General features: G+C 40.9%; 1 protein-coding gene across 2 annotated transcripts in view; it reads left to right on the top strand.

Annotated features, from left to right (window-relative positions):
• NEBL (nebulette) overlaps positions 1-19,481 on the top strand; it is a 146,203-nt gene that overhangs the window by 51,762 nt on the left and 74,960 nt on the right. For both annotated transcript variants that reach the window (XM_035130429.3, XM_035130430.3), the window contains exons 3-4: positions 1,701-1,785; positions 9,476-9,583. In XM_035130429.3, the coding sequence (XP_034986320.1) occupies positions 1,701-1,785; positions 9,476-9,583 (193 nt within the window). The remainder of the gene's footprint in view (positions 1-1,700; positions 1,786-9,475; positions 9,584-19,481) is intronic.

Below are 19,481 nucleotides of genomic sequence, written 5' to 3'. Positions count from 1 at the left end.
TGTTCAAGTCCTGTACCTCTGGCAACAATCCATAGATTCCACAGTGAAGAAGTGTGTATATTGTATTGATGCTGCATCAGTATTCTAAAGAAGGGGCATGTTTTTAAATGAGGGCATTTCATGTTCTGTACAAGTTTGAAATTGAAGAATAACCACACTAAGATCTAAAGAGTCATAAACATTTTATTTTTGAAGATATGGGCCAACCCTAGCTGTTCCTTTCTCCTGTGCAGCAGTGTTCTTTGCAAGAACTGAGAACTCTGGAGTCTCTTGCTCATGCACAGATACACAGTTTGCTCTATATCATAGGCTGCTGCATAGGAGCCAGTGTCCCTGCAGTCCTCTATAGAGACCACTGGAGGCAAGATGCAATTTGAGGAAAGGAAACTTCAGTTTGCAAGTCCCCTTGAGACTGAAGCACAGCTGATAACACAAGGCTCATAACAGACATGCTGAGGCTCTAAACCAGGCATCCCCAAACTTCGGCCCTCCAGATGTTTTGGATTACAATTCCCATCATCCCTGACCACTGGTCCTCTTAGCTAGGGATCATGGGAGCTGTAGGCCAAAACATCTGGAGGGCTGCAGTTTGGGGATGCCTGCTCTAAGCCATGTCAATTTTAAGAGGCCCCATAGTATTACCTCCAAAATGTGTATGATTCTAACAGAAAGGACAGTGAAAAAGTAGTTTTATATTTGCATATACGGTATACATAGGTGATGATGCAACTAAAAACCTAACTAACCCCCCCAAAAAAACCCGCATTTTCCGCTCCATAGGATGCACCTGACCATAAGACGCACCTAGTTTTTCAGAGTAGGAAAACAAGAAAAAATATTTTGCTTTCTTGAATTGTCCTAGGCATAGTAGCCAACTCCTGGAGGCCTAGGTCCCTTTGCCCCCCCCTTAAATATTTGAGGAAGCTTCTTTTGCAAAGGGGGAAAGCTCCATTTTTTGAGGATCAGCTCAAAGTTGTGCAGCTTTTTTTTTGCAAATGGGAAAAGCCCCATTTTGGGGGCGGGGCAGCTCACAGTTGTGCATATTTTTTGCAAAGGGGGAAAGCTCCATTTTTGAGGATCAGCTCAAAGTTGTTGAGCTTACCTTGCAAAGGGGAAAAATCCTGTTTTTATGGGGTTCAACTCACAGTTCTGCAGCTTCTCTAGGAAAGGAAAGGGACCCATTTCTACAGTTTCCAGACAGATAATCTAATTAGCCAGTCACATGTAGCTGGGGAAACAAGCAGCCTCTCTCTGCAGACAACAATTGAGGCCTGGGCAGCTAGCTCCCTTATCTCCCTCCCGATCTTTTGCAATCAGCTGCTGAGCGGGTCCTTTCAACACTCTCTTTCCCTCATGTTAGCCTTTAGCTCTTTCTTTCTTTCTTTTTTTTTTAAAAGCACGCTCTGCCTTTGGCCCCTGGGCAATTTGGCTCCAGGGACCACACATTTGCTCCATTTCCTCTTACTTTTTAGGAGGAAAAAAGTGTGTCTTGTGGAATGAAAAATACAGTATATCTTGCAATAAACCTATTCATTTTTTAACCAGTTACATAAAACTTCAAATTTAGTGGGGGTTTTCTTTTATAAAAAAAGAGGACTGTCATAATCCGCAGCCTTAAGCTGTAGCTTACTTTGTGCATAAATCCAGCACCAAACGTACTTACCTCCAAAGTAATTCCATTACTATTTTTCTTCTTCTAGACACTACCCAAAGCAGTCCTTTACTACAGTGGCAGACACACCCGAAAACCTTCGATTGAAACAACAAAGTGAATTGCAAAGTCAGGTAAGCTGTGAATTCTTTTGCCCATGCGATGAACATTATTCTTAGCAATAATGGGATCCATTATTCTAAAATAAAGATGCAATGCTGTGAGCACCAAGGGTTAGTTCAGACAACACACATTGCTGTTTTTCCTCTCACACATGGAATCCTGATGTTCCAGGATAGACAGACATATCCGTATGAGCAATAAGAATTTGAATTTACTGGGGGGTGGAGCTGTATTCAATTATTTGTGATACCCTTTTTGTTGTTTTGATAATGGAAACACTGTTTGACTACTTGGGGTAGGTCCATTTGACTTGCCCAGTGGCAGGTGCTCCAGTTCCTGGGAAAAGTGGCCTTTCCACCTGAGGAGGGATGCTAGGGCCTTCCTTGGTCCTTTCCTGCTGCTGACCCTTCTTGGCCCCACTGATTGCACTCTTGGTGGGGTGTCATGGGAAGGGGGAAGGAGCAGCACCTTCTCCAGTATCAACCACCTTGGGTCCAATGTTCAGCAGGAGGTTGCCTGGTTGTGGGTCACCTGGTTGCACTGGGAGTTGCCTTGCTGATGGTGATGTATGGACAGAGCCTTCTCAGTGGTAGCTCCCTAGAGAATTTGGAGTATGGCGAAACATTAATACAGTATGTGGCTTTCTTGGAGTGCTACTAAAATGATCAAACTGCTTTTGGCCTAATGAAAAGTGCTGCCCTGAGCAAGAGAATCACGGTCTGCCTAAATCTGTGATCATTTAGTTCACATCTTACATTGTTTCCTGTGAATGTGTGGCCAAAGTGGGCACTTGCTACACTTCATTAAAACAGAACGCCTGCCTCTTGCCTTGATACAAGTTACTCATGCTCAAGAGTGCAAGTAACTTGCACCAAGTGAAGAGGGAAGGCCTTCTGTTCACTCTAATTCAGCCTTCCCCAACCAGGCACCCTCCAGTTGTTTGGAAATACAACTCCCGTCAGTTGCAGCCAGCACAGCCATGGTAACTGTGGAGAACAACAACTGGGCAAAGGTTGCCTTAATGACTCCTAACTGCTGCCTGCCTGCATATTTGTATGCATGTATAAAAGTTTACTTGTTTATTCAATTATTTCACCTATAGCATCAGTTGCAGTTTAATTTTTAATGATTTGTTGTACTAGGCTCATAAATAATTTACTGCTTTTTATGCATCATGCAGAAACTGCTTCATTGCCTAACACAATCTAAATTTCACATCTGCATTACTCTTTGATCAAGTCCTGTAAATCTCAAAGTACAGCCTGAGTTGCTTATTCCTTTGACTAGGATGCAACTCGTCATGAACACTAGTTGCATCCTAGTGAAAGGTTTTGTTTTGTTTTACAAGGAATTCGAGTAGAGCAGGGGGAAAAGATGGCACACAGATGTTCGAGAACTTTCATATGTTCACTAAAGGCAGCGAAATAAGTTTATGTGTGGTAATCTATCTAAATCATCTTTTGTAGTGTTCCTTTTTTTAGCCTTGCAGAGAATATTATCTTAATGAGGCACAGGATGGTATTCAACTAAGTTTTACTCAGAGTAGGGACAGTGGAAAAAAAACATTAATAAATTTGGTTAATTACAGATGATGAATTAGTGGCTGTTTAGTGGGGGAGTTTGGGGGGGGGGAACCCAGAGTGCTGTCTCAGTGTGTGTAGGACCAAGAGACATGGATGATGAGGGAGCTGCTGCAGTGACCTGCAATTCCTGTGCCATGTCGTCTTCCTGCCTGAGAACGTACAGAACTACACCTGCAGCAAAACTGGAGGTTTTTAAGCAGATGGTGGATGTTCATCTGTCATGGATACTTCAGCTGAGATTCCTGCATTGCAGGGGGTTGGACTAGATGACCCTGTGAGCCCCCTTCCAAATCTACAATTAATTTAAAAAATACCAGCATTTAATCTGCACTAGTGGTGTTGTCAATGTTAGTCAAAATATTCAGGTGTTATGTGCAACTATCTTTGCAAAGGGTGAGGTATGAACCAAGATGGTGTTACTGACAACAAAAAAACGGTAGAGGTATGAAGTGCTCCAAATATCTTAAGTGGCAAGAACAAAATGGCACAACTGAATCGAACATTGTCCTAGGAAATTATATGAAGGATGATTGCCCTTTCACGACAATTCACAGTGTGTGTAAGGGGGACTGAGACTGTACTAGCTAGCACAACATTCCTTTGACCACACACCCGTCATTCACACGTTCAGATGAATTTACAAAAGGGGGCTGTTATGCGTGTGTAGACCTATGCAATCAAGAACTCTATTCAGTTTGTCCAACCTGAGTTCAGTGAGGCTTATTTCCACCTAAGTGTGCAGTCCTAACATCTGTCAGGTTCAGTAGCTAGCTTTCTAATTAAATTCTTCTTTCCTGCTTGATGGAGGAATGTTTGTCTTATCTTGGTTCAATAAGTGGTGTTCTCATAATACAGGAAGTTTCCTTATATTGAGTCTGACCATTGTTCCATCTAGCTCAGTATTGTCTACTCTGAATGGCAGCAGCTACCCAGGATTTCAGACAGGGGTCTCTCCCATTCCTACCTGGAGTTGCCAGAGATTGAACATGGGGGCCCCTCCATGCAAAGCAAATGCTCTACCACTGAGCTATGGCCCTCCTCTCTATTAAACAATTTTTGCCCCTCCACCTTCTCTGAAGGTTGTGTGTCTGTCAAACTTTTGCTTTGTTGTTTCTCATTTAGGTTCTGACTTCCTCTAGGCTTTAAAAATATGTACACTAAGGAAGTTCATGTTTTTATAACTTGAAAATGAGTGTGAACACAATCTGTATGAACGTCCCAGCTGATTCCCCCCCCCTTAATTTTTAAGTCAGGACATCTGAATGTCATTAATATAAATGACAAACAATGATATCTGGTGAGACTTCCTAATTTTGTAGTGCTTAATGGGCCCGAAGCATGGCTCAAAACAACAAAGGGGCATGTCAGGTAAATATATTCTACTGCAGCATGAAGGTTAATTGGAACAGATTGTGAAATGTTTGATTTGAAAAGCTATTGATTTCTTGTTCTGTCGTGTTTAGTTCATTTTGAAATGATGAACATTTATTGCAGATGTTTAGCTCTAGTAGAGTTTTTAGTATCCTGGTCAGCACTGTCTGAATACTTGAACAACTTCCTGTATATTTTGAGAGGCTCATTTTAAAAAAAATCCACCTACAAGATGCATAATTTGGTTTACCTGAACGTTTAAAACATGAAAATAAAACTAACTAAGCTTGATACGGGGAAAGTATGCAACTGTCTACAGAGGGCAAATTTTAAAACTATCTCAGAAACAAAATGATTCTTCCCTATATTTTCAGGGAAACCCTGTAACACTTCAAAACCAGTCCCTTTGCTGGGTAATTCAGATAGAAATAGGATTGGGGTTCCTTCCTTTCCGATGCTAATCAAAAGTGGAAACACAAGAAGTGTGATTTATGCTTCCTGTATTCCATTCATGCATATTATTAATCTCAGCCCTTTATTATGCTTCAGATTAAAGCCATGTGTTGTGGAATAGAAGCCTGTGCTTTTCCACCCAATGGAATGGAAGTGTATTTCAAACTAATGTGCAATAGCCTATCCTAATTTATCCAGTTCTGTAGAATATTCTGACATTAATCCAGGTTTCCCTAGTTCAGACATAACAGGGAACTCTGGCTTAATTCAAGCCAGGATATTTGACCTGAAGCTTCATGCAGTGGGAGGAGGGAAGTGGTGAGGGAGGAGAATGTGGCTGTGGTTTGTAGCACTTGCCTGAAGCTGACAACGAATGCCCAAATGCGGTCAGTGCCACAGTGAGGTAAAGTGTTTCCTCTCTGTGCAAAGAATATTTATTTAGGACATTTCTTACCCTGCCTGTCTTCAACCATGGAACTCTTGGTGACATTCATGGGCTTTCCATCCCAGGCCCTGAGAAGACACAGAGCAGCTTAGCTTTATTCAAGATACCCTTAAAAAAATGTTAACTCTCTTAATCTTTCACTTCTAGGCAATTTGAACTGAAGGTTTGCATGTGGACAGTGTTCGACACTGCCATTAGCTTGCTCAGGCTGTTTTAGATGAAGACATATGTACTGACCTCGCGTTTGCGGCGATATGCTGCTATCTCTTCAGTTATCTGAATCAGGCACGATGCTTGAGTGTTTCATGTGTGACAATAAGAATTGTTGCTTAGAAAGAACATTTGATGTAAACTTCGCTCTTTCTTGCTTTCTCGGTTGCATGAACACTATTCAGAAATCACAGTACTTCATGTCTATAACACAAAGTTGTTAAATACCAAACTAGAGAGTGTTTTCTGCTTCAATCTCACAACTATAACAAAGGGCCATCTTCTGTCTTGTCACTGGTCCCATGTTCCCGCTTTCTTTCTTTTTTTTTAATAGTTATATTTGCATTTTACATTTTGATTTTTTTAAAAATGGATTCATAGCATTTTCAATGTCATTTGGTACTGGTACTCTTGACCAAGAGCAAACTGAGAACAGATGGTTGACAGAAAGTGATGCCACCTGGTCTGTCACTAGTGCCAAATATGTTATCTCCTATCCATGGACGTTTGTGACGAGAGAGGGAGACCAGATAAAAGGCAAACTGTTTGTAAATAGGCTATCCAAAATAACACTGGAATGCAGGAGAAAGTATGAAAATCCCCAGTTTGCCTATGCCTTATATTGTCATTCTTTTTCTTTCCTTCCAGGTATACTTTATGGAAGTTTGTGTCCTTAATTCCTGAATCCTTAATGCACACCATTTCCCTTTCCTTAAATAAACTAGTGTGTGTGCATGCACGCACATGCGCGCCTAGGCAATGATGAAATGAAGATACATGCATGCATACATTAGGTGTCTCTAGTAATATAGTTCATTGAAACACGTCTTTTTTGTTGTTGATAAAATGCTTTGTCCACCTTTCCCCTTCATTTTATATTCAGTTGCATGTCCAGGGGTTACCTTTTTTGTTTCCCATAACAAAACTATATAACGGAATACAAGGTTGCAACTAAACTATAGCAGAAACGATACCTTCACCTTTATTTCTTTTTTTTGCTCAAACTAAAGATGCTCAGTTCGCTCCACCTTGGCATTGTGGGCTGCCTTTGGCTGCAATCCTAAGCATGATCTCTAATGAGTAAATAAACATGCTTAGGGTTGCCCTGTCAATCTGATGCGCCAATGGCTGTGGTTTGAAGAAAACAGCCTGGCAAGCCAAATTGGACTCTCTGGCAGGCTAATATTGGCCCACAGGCTCGAGGTTCCCCAGCCTGCCTTAAGCCATAGTTAATATTAACCACCGTTCCAGATACACAACTATAAACTATGGTTTATTGTCAACATAAATGAATGCTTCCAGTCTCTTCCTTGTAGATGTGCAGAAGCAGGAGAAGGGGATGTACATAAGTTCAAGGCTTGTATGTGTAACACTAAATGACTATGGGTTCAAAGCCTTGAGTTATATAAACATCTTATATGCTTACCTTTTGGTATTTTGGAAATGCGCAAGGTAAAAAGAAGTGTCATTTTCTGTCTTCAAAATTCTTTATCCTGGCCTTTTCAGATATCAGGTTTTTTAATACACCGTTCCAGATAGATTTCGGCTGTATCAACCTTTGTCATCATACTTCTTTATTTTTGTTTGACCTTTTCAAAAATCATAGAAAAATGAGGCAATGCTGTACAACCACTAATTACTGTTGCTTCTATATTTTAAAGAATTTGAACCTACCCCATCCTTTAACTGCGAAGCACTTAATTATTGAATGTTCACAGCTTCCCATTTGTATCCAACAAAACCCTTGCAGATGGCCACAGAAACATTTACAGGGAGATTTGCCCAGTTAACTACATGATACAGAACCTCCCACTTCTTGACCATTTGGTGGTGATGCATCATATTATCTTCTGTGATTATTGAGGCAGCTGTAGGTTTTTTAAAAATTTAAATAATCAGTTTACTTAGTGACTGTAGTGCATATATTTTGTTAATAATATTTTGCATACAAGGGTGGAATTTAAATTCAAGAAAAAGGTGCCTCCCCCACAGAATATGTGAGGCTGATGCAAACAATGTACCACAAGTGCAAAGCAAGAGCTGGAAATATGTTTAGAGCCAGGTGAAAACATTCCTCTTCTAGCCCTTTGGCTAATTAAACAATCTGTGTGTTCTTAAACTGTGTGTGTGGGGTGGTGTTTGTTGTTTTGTTTGTTATTCTGTTATGTATTTTTCTGTTGACTGTAAACTTTCCTGCAATGAAAGGGCCTTTATATACGACTGAATGGCAGTATATAAATGTAATAAAAATAATGTTATTTTTTTATTACATTTATATGTAATAAATGCCAAGAAAAGTGAACGAAGGAGCCACAAGTTATGGGCAAACTCATTGCTTTTGATTATTCAAAAATGCTTCAGCCTTTTGTCTTTAACATAAATGGACTTTATAGTAGGGAGGTGCCATTTTTTTTTACAATATTGTTTTCTGTTGGTGTGAGGTTTTCAGCTCACAGAACTCATTTAGAGGAGCTTTATCGGATATGCAAGTACTGGGTTATACAAACCCCTTTGCTTAAAATTTGCTTAAAATACTACTCCAAACCATGGCTTAGCATGAAGGCATGGATTCCTGGGGAGGAGATTGCAGCTGCTCTGCTCCTCCTTGGTTCTTTTATCTCATAGTTAAGAAGGAGGGAGCTTAACCATGAACTTAGTTTCAGACAGTATGTTAAGCCAAACCTTGGTTTAGCAACTATGCCACTTTGGACAGTGTATATCGAGATGCATGCTGTTGACTCAGACCAATATTGGTTGAAATCTAGCATAGTTGGGAGGACTGGAAGAAGTAAATACTGTGCTTTACCATAAGGTAAAGGTAAAGGTAAAGGTACCCCTGACCGTTAGGTCCAGTCGCGGACGACTCTGGGGTTACGCACTCAATTCGCTCTATAGGCCGAGGGAGCCAGCATTTGTCCGTAGGCAGTTTCCAGGTCATGTGGCCAGCATAACTAAGCCGCTTCTGGCGAACCAGAGCAGCGCACGGAAACGCCATTTACCTTCCCGCCGGAGCAGTACCTATTTATCTACTTGCACTTTGATGTGCTTTCGAACTGCTAGGTTGGCAGGGGCTGGGACCAAACAACGGGAGCTCACCCTTTCGTGGGGATTCGAAATGCCGACCTTCTGATCAGCAAGCCCTAGGCTCTGTGGTTTAGACCACAGCACCACCCGCATCCCGTGCTTTACCATAGTATCTAGTAAGACATGAATGGCTTCAGGTGCCCTTTCTAGACCCAAAATATCGCCATGACCAGCTAGAGACATTTAGATGACTTTTGTGGTATGCAGATGGCATGATATGGTCATCGTTTATTTTGCCCTTCTTCATGATCAACCAGCTCTGCGAGCTAAGAATGCCTGCAGTAAAACTGTTCTGTTGATTAAATGAAAGTAGATGTGCTAAGGCAGGCATCCCCAAACTGCGGCCCTCCAGATGTTTTGGCCTACAATTCCCATGATCCCTAGCTAGCAGGACCAGTGGTCAGGGAAGATGGGAATTGTAGTCCAAAACATCTGGAGGGCCGAAGTTTGGGGATGCCTGTGCTAAGGTGTTGGCAGCATTTTGTTCACCCAAAGCTTCATTTGGTGGCATAGTATATAGTGATAATAATGTTTCTCTGTTTTTCTGTTTGATAGGTCAAATACAAACGTGACTTTGAGGAAAGCAAAGGAAGAGGTTTCAGCATTGTAACTGACACACCAGAATTGCAAAGACTGAAAAGGACTCAGGAGCAAATTAGTAACGTATGTGGCCCATTGATAGTAGATCAGAAATGTGATGCACAAATGAAATGGCATGGTTGGATCCGATAGAATGTTCCCAGGTGTGAGTTTGTATGTATGATGGGGACTGGAATTGTTTTATGCTTTTGTGTTTGTTGCGCTTGAGTTCGAAGCTTTGTGTTGCTTGCGCAGCACAATGGTGGTGTGTGTTTCCCCTCTCCATACCAATTAAAGGCGGACTTACTGTTTACAAAATATTCATTCCTTTAGAGAAACAATTTCTTGCAAATAAGCATCTTTCACCTCTTTCATGTAACGTGCAGGATATAAATAACCAATTTTTGAGGTAACTTCAGCTTGCAGAATTACATTGCTTAAAAATAATAATGGTTTTGCTTCTCTTTGCCATGTCTGTAACTCTTGGCTTCAGTATGGAATGTGGGTCATGCTCAATCAGTGATGTGAGTTTTCTTCGGAAAAAAAATCTGTGCAGATTAGGATTTTCCACAGTGCACTGGAGAGCAGAAGTGGACACAAGTGCTTCCTTGACCTCCTGGTAGGTGAGTCACTGCTGCTTACCAGAAATGGGAGAGGCGAGGCAGCAGGGACATGGTGAAAATGCACAAGCCTGAGCTAATCTGGCACCCCCTGCCACTGTGTTTGCACCACACCTCCTTCCCTTCCACCTCGTCCTTCCGCAAGTGCCTCCACCCAGCCATGCTATCTGCTATTGCTACAAAGTGCTCTGTAGCAATGCTTGTTTTACTTGCATCTAGTATGCAAAACTCAAAACTTTGAAGCTTGCCAATGGTGCCTTATAGTGCATTTGCGACTGACTTCAATATATTATTTCATCTCATTCTTATTTTAACTGCCTTTAGATATGCCACACAGCCAAGTTTGTATTGACTAAAACATGATTGAAATCGCCAAGAAAAAGGGTTGATTTTAAATAATTGTTTCCTGAACAAGCATGCATACCATTTGGTTATTGGGACAAATTAAAACACATCTATTTTGACAACAAATAGTCTTTATACTGCTCAGGACTATAAAACAAGACTACTGCTCATGTAGTTCACATGGTTTTGCATTCCAGAATTTGTATCTTGCTGTTGGGGGGTGGGTTGTTGTGAAGTTCTGAAGGTGTGGTGGTATCACCCCTTTAAGTCTGGTTTATGGGAATGGGTTAGAACCTCAGAAATAATGAGCTTACATAAAGCTGCCTCCCGTTAAGGCTTCCAAGACCGGTGTCACAAGGTAATTGGTTGGAAGAGGTGAACGCCCATGGTCTATGTTCCCATAAAACCTGGATTGGTGGGAGCTCTCGGCAGCTAACCAGCCAAGGTCAGTGTCTCTTGGGGCGTTTGGCAGCATCTTCTTCCATTGCTCAGCCTACTGAGATTTAAGTGCAAGGGTTTATGTTAATTAGCTGAATAAGTTAGTGTTTTTAAAAAAAACCTTCTGAGCTGTTTTAATCTGTGTAAATATTTGGAGTTTTTCCTCTCTTTGTTGAGTCTTGTTTTAGTAAAGTCAGTGTATGATTTTATGAAATTTAGTCTGTTCTGAGACCCTGAACCCTTTGAATTTGACCATGCTTTTCAGAGCAAGAGTCATCCACCACAGAAGGTAAGGGTTATTATTACTATTTTAAATAACTAATTCTTACCCATATTGCATACAGCTTTCTGAAAGACTGGTTCTGCAAAAGGGATACTGGTATTGTAAGTACCTATTTTTAAATAACCCTTCCAGAATACTTTTTGAGAAGGAGAATCTGGAATCAGTAAATAAGCTAAGTGAATGGGGCTACATTCTGCGATAAAAAATAATAAAATATAAAATTTTCATACAGGAACAACATTTCCTATTTGTTGCTAGGATTGACTTACTACTTAAACGCTTCAGTAATATTGTACTTGCTTCAATTTATGTTAAAGATTCTTGAGTAATAGTGGAGGTCTTGGGTCAGAAATAAATAAGGGTGAGAGAGGAGCTCATTCTGTAAGTTCAGACCAAGCATCCCCAAACTTCGGCCCTCCAGATGTTTTGGACTACAATTCCCATCTTCCCTGACCATTGCTCCTGCTAGCTAGGGATCATGGGAGTTGTAGGCCAAAACATTTTGAATGGGCCACAGTTTGGGGATGCCTGGTTCAGACTATAACATTGAACTCAGAACAAATGCATACCTGCAGGTTAATTCTGTGCCCAGGGCAAGAGAGGTTTATTGTATTTTAAGGACTGACTAAATGGTTTGGAAATGGACTGTACACAGGAGTTGGTTGGGATATCCAGGGGATTGTCATCCGGTGGAGGAGAGGGGATTTTTAGGTTCTAATTATGAACTGAGGGGAAAGAATTTTAGATCTTACAGAATATTTTAAGCAAAATTAAGAGGCTAAAGGGGAATAATTAGAGGATTAATAATCAGAGTAAGAAGAAATTTTTATGTGTTATATGGAATTTTGATGTTTGGTATAATGTTAGATTTTTAGAATTGTTTAACAGGAAAATTGCCAATTAGGGGTTATAATTAGGCTCGGGATGGGGGGAGCGGGGAAGTCAAAGTTACGAAACTGTTATGAATATTAGATTGGTTTTTTCTTTTTTCTTTTTTTTTGCTTTTTTCCTCTTCTTTTTCTTTTTTTCTTTTTTTTCTTTTTTGATGTTTGCTTTTATGATACTATGATTTAAGATGGAGAAACGAATGGAAATTTCAAGTTTAAAATGCTAATAAAGATAATTTGAAAAAAATAAAATTCTGTGCCCAGGGCAGGTGTCCAGAGCCAGCTGGTGCATGCGTTTACCTCCCGCTTGGATTACTGCAATGTGCTCTACGTGGGGCTACTACCTTTGAAGGTGACTTGGAAACTACAATTAATCCAGAATGCAGCAGCTAGACTGGTGACTGGGAGAGGCCAATGGGACCATATAACACCTCTCCTGAAAGACCTACATTGGATCCCATAAGTTTCCAAGCACAATTAAAAATGTTGACCTTTAAAGCCCTAAACGGCCTTGGCCCTGTATACTTGAAGGAGCATCTCCAACCCCATTGTTCAGCCCAGACACCGAGGTCCAGCTCCAAGGGCCTTCTGGTGGTTCCCCCACTGCAAAAAGTGAAATTATAGGAAACAAGGTAGAGGGCCTTCTCAGTAGTGGCACCTACCCTGTGGAACACCCTTCCATCAGATGTCAAGGAGATAGATAACTATACAACTTTTAGAAGACATTTGAAGGCAGATCTGTATAGGGTAGTTTTCAATATCTGATGCTGTGTTTTTATAATTTGCTGGAAGCTGCCCAGAGTGGGTGAGGAAACCCAGTCAGATTAGTGGTGCATTAATAATAATAATAATAATAATAATAATAATAATAATAATAATAATAAAAGTTTAGCAGCACACTTACATGGGAGTAAGCTCCAATGAATGCAAAGGAACTGCTTCTGAGTAGAAATATATAAGATAGTGCTGTGGGACATGGGAAGTGTGTGGTTGGTTTATAAGCGCCTTCCTTCTCCCCTCCCCAATGAATTCCTTTCCTTTCTCTTTTCAGAGCTATCAGTGTAATATCTTCACTAATGTTAATGCTAACTATGGTTAAGAGACGAAGTTTCATGTCTCCTGCTGTTCAAAAAAATACAAATAAAATATGAATGGTAAGCATGCTAGTGTACGACATATCAAGATGGAAATTTACCATGAGAGGGTGTCCATTTGAATTCTGTAAATAAGCCAGCCAACCTCCTATTGAAAGATGCAATTTTCCAAGCAAGCAATGCCTCGCAGAAGTCAGTGGGAATGGGACTGCTTTGAAGAGAAGCTCTCACAAAAGCAGAATCAAAGGCTTGATAGGATTCTGTTGTCATGGCAGTCACAAACTCAGTGTCTTGTATGGATTGCTCTAGGAGAATTAAATAAATTAACTGCTTCTCTTTAATGACAAGTTTAAGACATTTTGGTTCACCTTTCCATGGTTGGGTGGCCATTTTAAATTGCCTGTGCATTTTTCAATTTGTGTGGTGTGATTTAAGATGCTCATAAATTATTTTTTTCAATATTTCAGATCTAAAATATTCGCATCTATTCTGCTGAGGAGAGAGACCACACACTCACTTGGGGGCCTCAAATCTGTCTCTGCTTGGTGTACATTCACATTTCATGATCAGGACCATTCTACACCCCCGCCCCCTGAAATTGGTATTTTTTGGGGGCTTTGTTAGATACTTTCATAATGAAAGTATATTTTAGTCTCCATTTTTCCTAATTTTGTGAAGAATAAATAAAATTTTAATAATCATCTGAAGTAAGAAATGAGTTTAGAAAATTGACACAAAGACCGCTTAAATATAAAAGGAGGATATCTATTCTGGAAGGCAGCCTAAAGGTTCGCGCGCGCGCGCACACACATACATCCTTGATTGTTCCCTAAAAACATTGGTTTGCTGTTATGTAGTACTGTTGATGGGCAGTCACTGGAGAACTCACCAGATTGCTTCCACCTGCTGACTGGAGAAAGTAGCAAAACCACAGATGACATTATCACCCTGTGTTCCTGGCCCAAGGTAAGACAACACTGCCCTTGTGATGGTGGTGGGGAAATGGCATCCGTTTGCATTTAGCATGCCTACTATCTGTCTCTGGGCAATAGGTTCAAGTCCTGTTACTGAACAACCTCCAAGAATTTGGGCTAAATGGCATTGCTGTTAGGCAGTTTTCCTCTCCTGACACAGACTGAAGGCATACCTTATAATTTAATTTCAAAGATGTCAAAGGGCATAGGTCAGTCAGTATTGGAAATTGTGATGGTTGTCTAGTTCCACACCGCCCCTTTAAATGAAATCTATTATTACATATATTTACGTGTTTCTAATGCTATCTGTTGTTAATGAGAATATACAGCTGCTTTGAAGGCAAATAACAAATCACAGGGTAAAACTTAGTAAAGATCAGCACTCCTTTATTTATTTATTACTTACATCTATATCCCACATTTCCTCTAAGAAGCTCTAGTTGGCGTATATGGTTCTCTTTCTGCCCATTTATTCCTCACAACAACCCTGTGGGGTAGGTTGGGTTGAGAGACTGTGACTGAGCAGGGATTTAAACCCTGGTCTCCAGGGTCCTAGCCCATCACTCTTCATCACTATACTACACTGGCTCTAATATGGCATAAGCTTTCATGGGCCACAGTCCACTTCGCCACATCCAGTGAATCATGCAACGAGCTCCATGCAATCAAATGGCTTTGTGGTTCTTGAAAGACAAACCCCACCCCACATGGCAAACCACTTTAAGAAACTCAAGAGAGAAATTGTTTTCTTTGTTTTGTTTTTAATTTGTGTTATGACAGAGGGACCTGCTGTTGAAAGGATGAAAAGAAAGAAAGAGTAAAACTCTGCACGAGCCTTTGGGAGCACCCAAAACATTCCTTTGCATAGGAGCCAACCCCTAGGAGCCAAGGGGTGTTCACCCCCCCCCCAAGCTGATGGGCATTGCCATTCAAATGGTGCATGTGCACTATATCAAGTGATCAATTATGCAGGGTGAGGCTTACCTCCCCCTCCCCCAATATTTTATTTAAGTTGGCACCCATATTCCTTTACACTATGGACTCATTTCCCAAAAGTGTATAACCCAGCCTTCCAGATGTTTTGGACTACAACTTCCATCAAACCCAGATAACAGATGTTTTTCTGCCCCACCACCGAATTTCTAGCCTCCACATTTCTTTTTAGTATTTGACATTTTCAGAAATTCTGCATTATTATTATTTTTGTGTGTGTGCTTTTCTCTTTATCATTCTGAGAGTTGTTGTTGCTGTTTAGTCGTTTAGTCATGTCCAACTCTTTGTGACCCCATGGACCAGAGCACGCCAGGCACTCCTGTCTTCCACTGCCTCCCGCGGTTTGGTCAAACTCATGTTCGTAGCTTCGAGAACACTGTCCAACCATCTCATCCTCTGCCATCCCCTTCTTCTTGTGCCCTCAATCTTTCCCAACATCAGGGTCTTTTCCAGGGAGTCTTCTCTTCTCATGAGATGGCCAAAGTATTGGAGCCTCAGCTTCAGGATCTGTCCTTCCAGTGAGCACTCAGGGCTGATTTCCTTCAGAATGGATAGGTTTGATCTTCTTGCAGTCCATGGGACTCTCCAGAGTCTCCTCCAGCACCATAATTCAAAAGCATCAATTCTTCTTACATTCTAGGTTCCTGTTCTGAGAGTTACATATTTGTAAATATGAAGAACAATATGCTTATCGTAGGGAAATTGCACTGGAAAGTTTTTTAGACCACAGCTAGCCATATCAACAACTAAATTCACTATTTGCTGATGGTGATGTACTGTGCAATGTTTCTGGCTCTAACTGTACACTTAAAAAAATCCTATAATTAGAATTGTTGGCACATTTGTGCAACCTGTTTACTTGCTCAAGCATAAGCTGTGCTCTGAAATTGATAAAACAGATTGCAGGGAGAATTGGCAAGCAAAGATGTTAAATCAAGGTCCATAGCACCATTTGGAAACTGCAGAGCATTATTTAAGCGATTTACTTTACCTTCTTCAAGTGATGTTCACACTGATATCCTAAAGTACTAAATAACCCAGTGCAGTTTTGAGAAATGAATGAATTCATGACTTCCTATTCTAATAGGTTCTGCTGGATTGAACATATACATGAAAAGAAAAATGAAACAAAGTGGGCCTGCGTTCCTGGAGCCTAATAATTACATACCACCCATACTCATGAATTGCATGGTGTGATGATGCGGAAAAATAATAATAATGCATGGAATCACTGAGCAATTCAAATTGGTAGGTGTTTAGTTTTTCATACTGGAGTATGTTCTAGACTTGTGTAATTTTTACATTGCTAAAAGGTCCACAAATTAAAAGTATGTAACTCTGGGGGGGGGGGAAGTGCATTGCCAGCTATGGGGGAAATCTGTTTTGGTCCTCTGATTATGGGGAAGCTCAGAACTAGAATGTGCTTTAGTTTGTATCTTAGCTTCCATGCATATCAGATGCTTATTAGGAGTGAAAGCTATAATGCATTTAGTTGGTAGATTAATTAGCCAAAATTCTAATCTCATGCACACACATACCTCTCCCTGCTTAAAAGAAGAAGTGAAGATTGACCTGTTCACTGATGTGCCCTTTATGCAGCAATGACAGATCCTAGTTCCTTTATTTGATGGATTGTAAAAGGAAGCATAAAGGTGTTTTTCTCCCCTTCAACTTCTATCTGCTAATCTTTAGATAATTTGCCCTTCAGGATGCAAATGATACAGCTTTCCTACTATAAATAAAAACCACAGCAACTGAAGCCAACTGTGCTCATTTGGAAACCAATGTCAACATTTCTTTTAAATCTGGCTCTTTCACAGTACAGATGGATCAAAACTCTTAATTTTTAAAAAGGACTATTGCCTGTTTAAATAAAATTTAATGATCAGTTAAATTTGTGTATACATTTAAATATGGCTGAAAAGAATATTTTTTAAGATGGTGATATATGTGTGTCATAATGGGAATCATCTCAGAAGAAAACAAAACAAAGAGGGGGATACATTTGCTAAGGTGGCACTTTGCACCAGGAAATAATTGTATCAATATATTAATATTTATCTTGCATGCCCAGTTATTCAGATGTGACACCTTTTTAGTCATTCTATAGGTTTTTAATCTATTAATCCAACCAGTTAATTGATTATTCCTGGCAGCTTCATTTCTAGCCAGTTTTGGCCCCAATGTGCTGGTGTTAAGAACTGAGAATATTCTGTATTCTGGAGTTCGTGTGTTTGTGCTTTTTTGGTCCAAGGACAGCATTACTCTAGTGGAAAACTGTATTCTAAAAGTGGGTGGGGCTAGACCCACACATAGTCACACATACGAACAGTTATTTCCCCTGAAAACAGAAATATGTTCTTAGAAAAATGTTCTTAGAAACGTCATTCAAGTTTTACTTTTTATTTTCTGAAAAAAACAAATAGAAATGCTCCAACACACTTTAGTTATCCTGACTATGCAAAAAAGGGCAAAAAGTACTCAGTAATACCTGCAGAATGATGTAATTAAAGCCAATGCACACAGCTATGTTGCAAGCCCTGCATTATGGCTGTTGAAAGCAATTGCATCTGCAAAATTGCATGCATGCAACTGCAAAATGCATTGACTATCTTTTGCATATTTGAAGCAAAAGCAAGTCTGCTTTCCCTCTTGGCTGCTTCCTGCTAAGGTTTGGAAGAAACCAAGAGGGCCTGATCAAATCTGGTTGTAGACCACATCTATAGCCTGGAGGTTTCCAATCCCTGTTCTGGACTACCCTGTTATGTTATTGCACAACAAAAATAATATCTATTGCAACAAGATTGTAATAGGTTCCTGCTGGATTAGGCCAGTGGCCCATCTAGTTCAGCATCTTATTCTCACAGTGGCCACCCAGATGCCTGTGGGAAACCAGCAAGCAGGATTTGAGCACAATAGCACTCTCCTGTGGTTTCCAGCAGCTGGTATTTGGAAGCAATACTACCTCTGACCATGGAGACAGAGCATAGCCATTGATAGCCTTAACGTCAATGAATTTGTCCAATCCTCTTTCAAAGCCTTCCAAGTTGGTGGCCATCATTGTCTCCCAAGGGAGTGAGTTCCATTGCTTAACAAAGTGCTACATGAAGAAATACACCCTTTTATCCTGTTCTGAATCTTCCAACATCCAGCTTCATTGGGGACCCACAAGTTCCAGTGTTATGAGAGAGGGAGAAAAGCTTTCTCCACTTTCTCCATGCCATGTATACTTTTATAAACTTCTATAATGTCACCTCTTATTGGCCTTGACGAAAAAGTCCTAAACACTGCAACCTTACACTGCAAAATATGGTAAAAAGGTAAAGGGACCCCTGACCATTAGGTCCAGTCGTGACCGACTCTGGGGTTGCGCGCTCATCTCGCAATATTGGCCGAGGGAGCCAGCGTACAGCTTCCAGGTCATGTGGCCAGCATGACAAAGCCGCTTCTGGCAAACCAGAGCAGCACATGGAAACACCGTTTACCTTTCCGCTGTAGCGGTTCCTATTTATCTACTTGCATTTTGACGTGCTTTCGAACTGCTAGGTTGGCAGGAGCTGGGACCAAGCAACGGGAGCTCACCCCGTCACAGGGAATCGAACCGCCGACCTTCTGATCAGCAAGCCCTAGGCTCAGTGGTTTAACCCACAGCGCCACTGGTTGCCATATTTCAAACCCTATTTTTACAAAAACGCCCCCAAAAGCAATTAACTCTGGACGTCAATTCTGCCTTTGAAATCCCAGTCATGTCCTGGAAAATCAGGACATATGGCATCCCTACATAATGACAACTCTAAGTTTCACCCCACAGATCCTACTTGACATGGGGTACGAGCAAGCCAAAAAACCCATCAAACAGTGTGTGGAAGATACTGAACGCCAAGCAGATCTAGCCAGATGACTGAATGACCTGAATACTTGGAGTCCTGCACAGATGTTAAGATCTGCCAGAGAGGCCTTTCTTGGTGTCATGCCATTAGGTGTCATACCCAGCATGATATGATATGATGATGCCCTACTTATAAAACTCCTTGCCTCAGAAATATAGCTGGTGACTATGCTGCTGACATCTAGATGCCCGTTTAAAACTTGGCTATCTACCTAGTCCTTTGGGAGCAACTAGCAGATTAAGTGATGGCTACAGTTTTAGGGATGCAGGTGGCACTGTGGTCTAAACCACTGAGCCTAGGGCTTGCGGATCGGAAGGTCGGTGGTTCAAATCCCCACGACAGGAGTTGCTCGGTCCCAGCTCCTGCCCACCTAGCAGTTCAAAAGCATGTCAAAGTGCAAGTAGATAAATAGGTACCACTCCAGTGGGAAGGTAAACGGTGTTTCCATGAGCTGCTCT

The sequence above is a fragment of the Zootoca vivipara genome, chromosome 11, assembly GCF_965207765.1.
Source record: "Zootoca vivipara chromosome 11, rZooViv2.hap1.1, whole genome shotgun sequence".
In the NCBI taxonomy this organism is placed as follows: Eukaryota; Metazoa; Chordata; class Lepidosauria; order Squamata; family Lacertidae; genus Zootoca; species Zootoca vivipara.
Note: the sequence above shows the minus strand (reverse complement) of the source record. Positions and strands in the feature narration are given on the sequence as shown.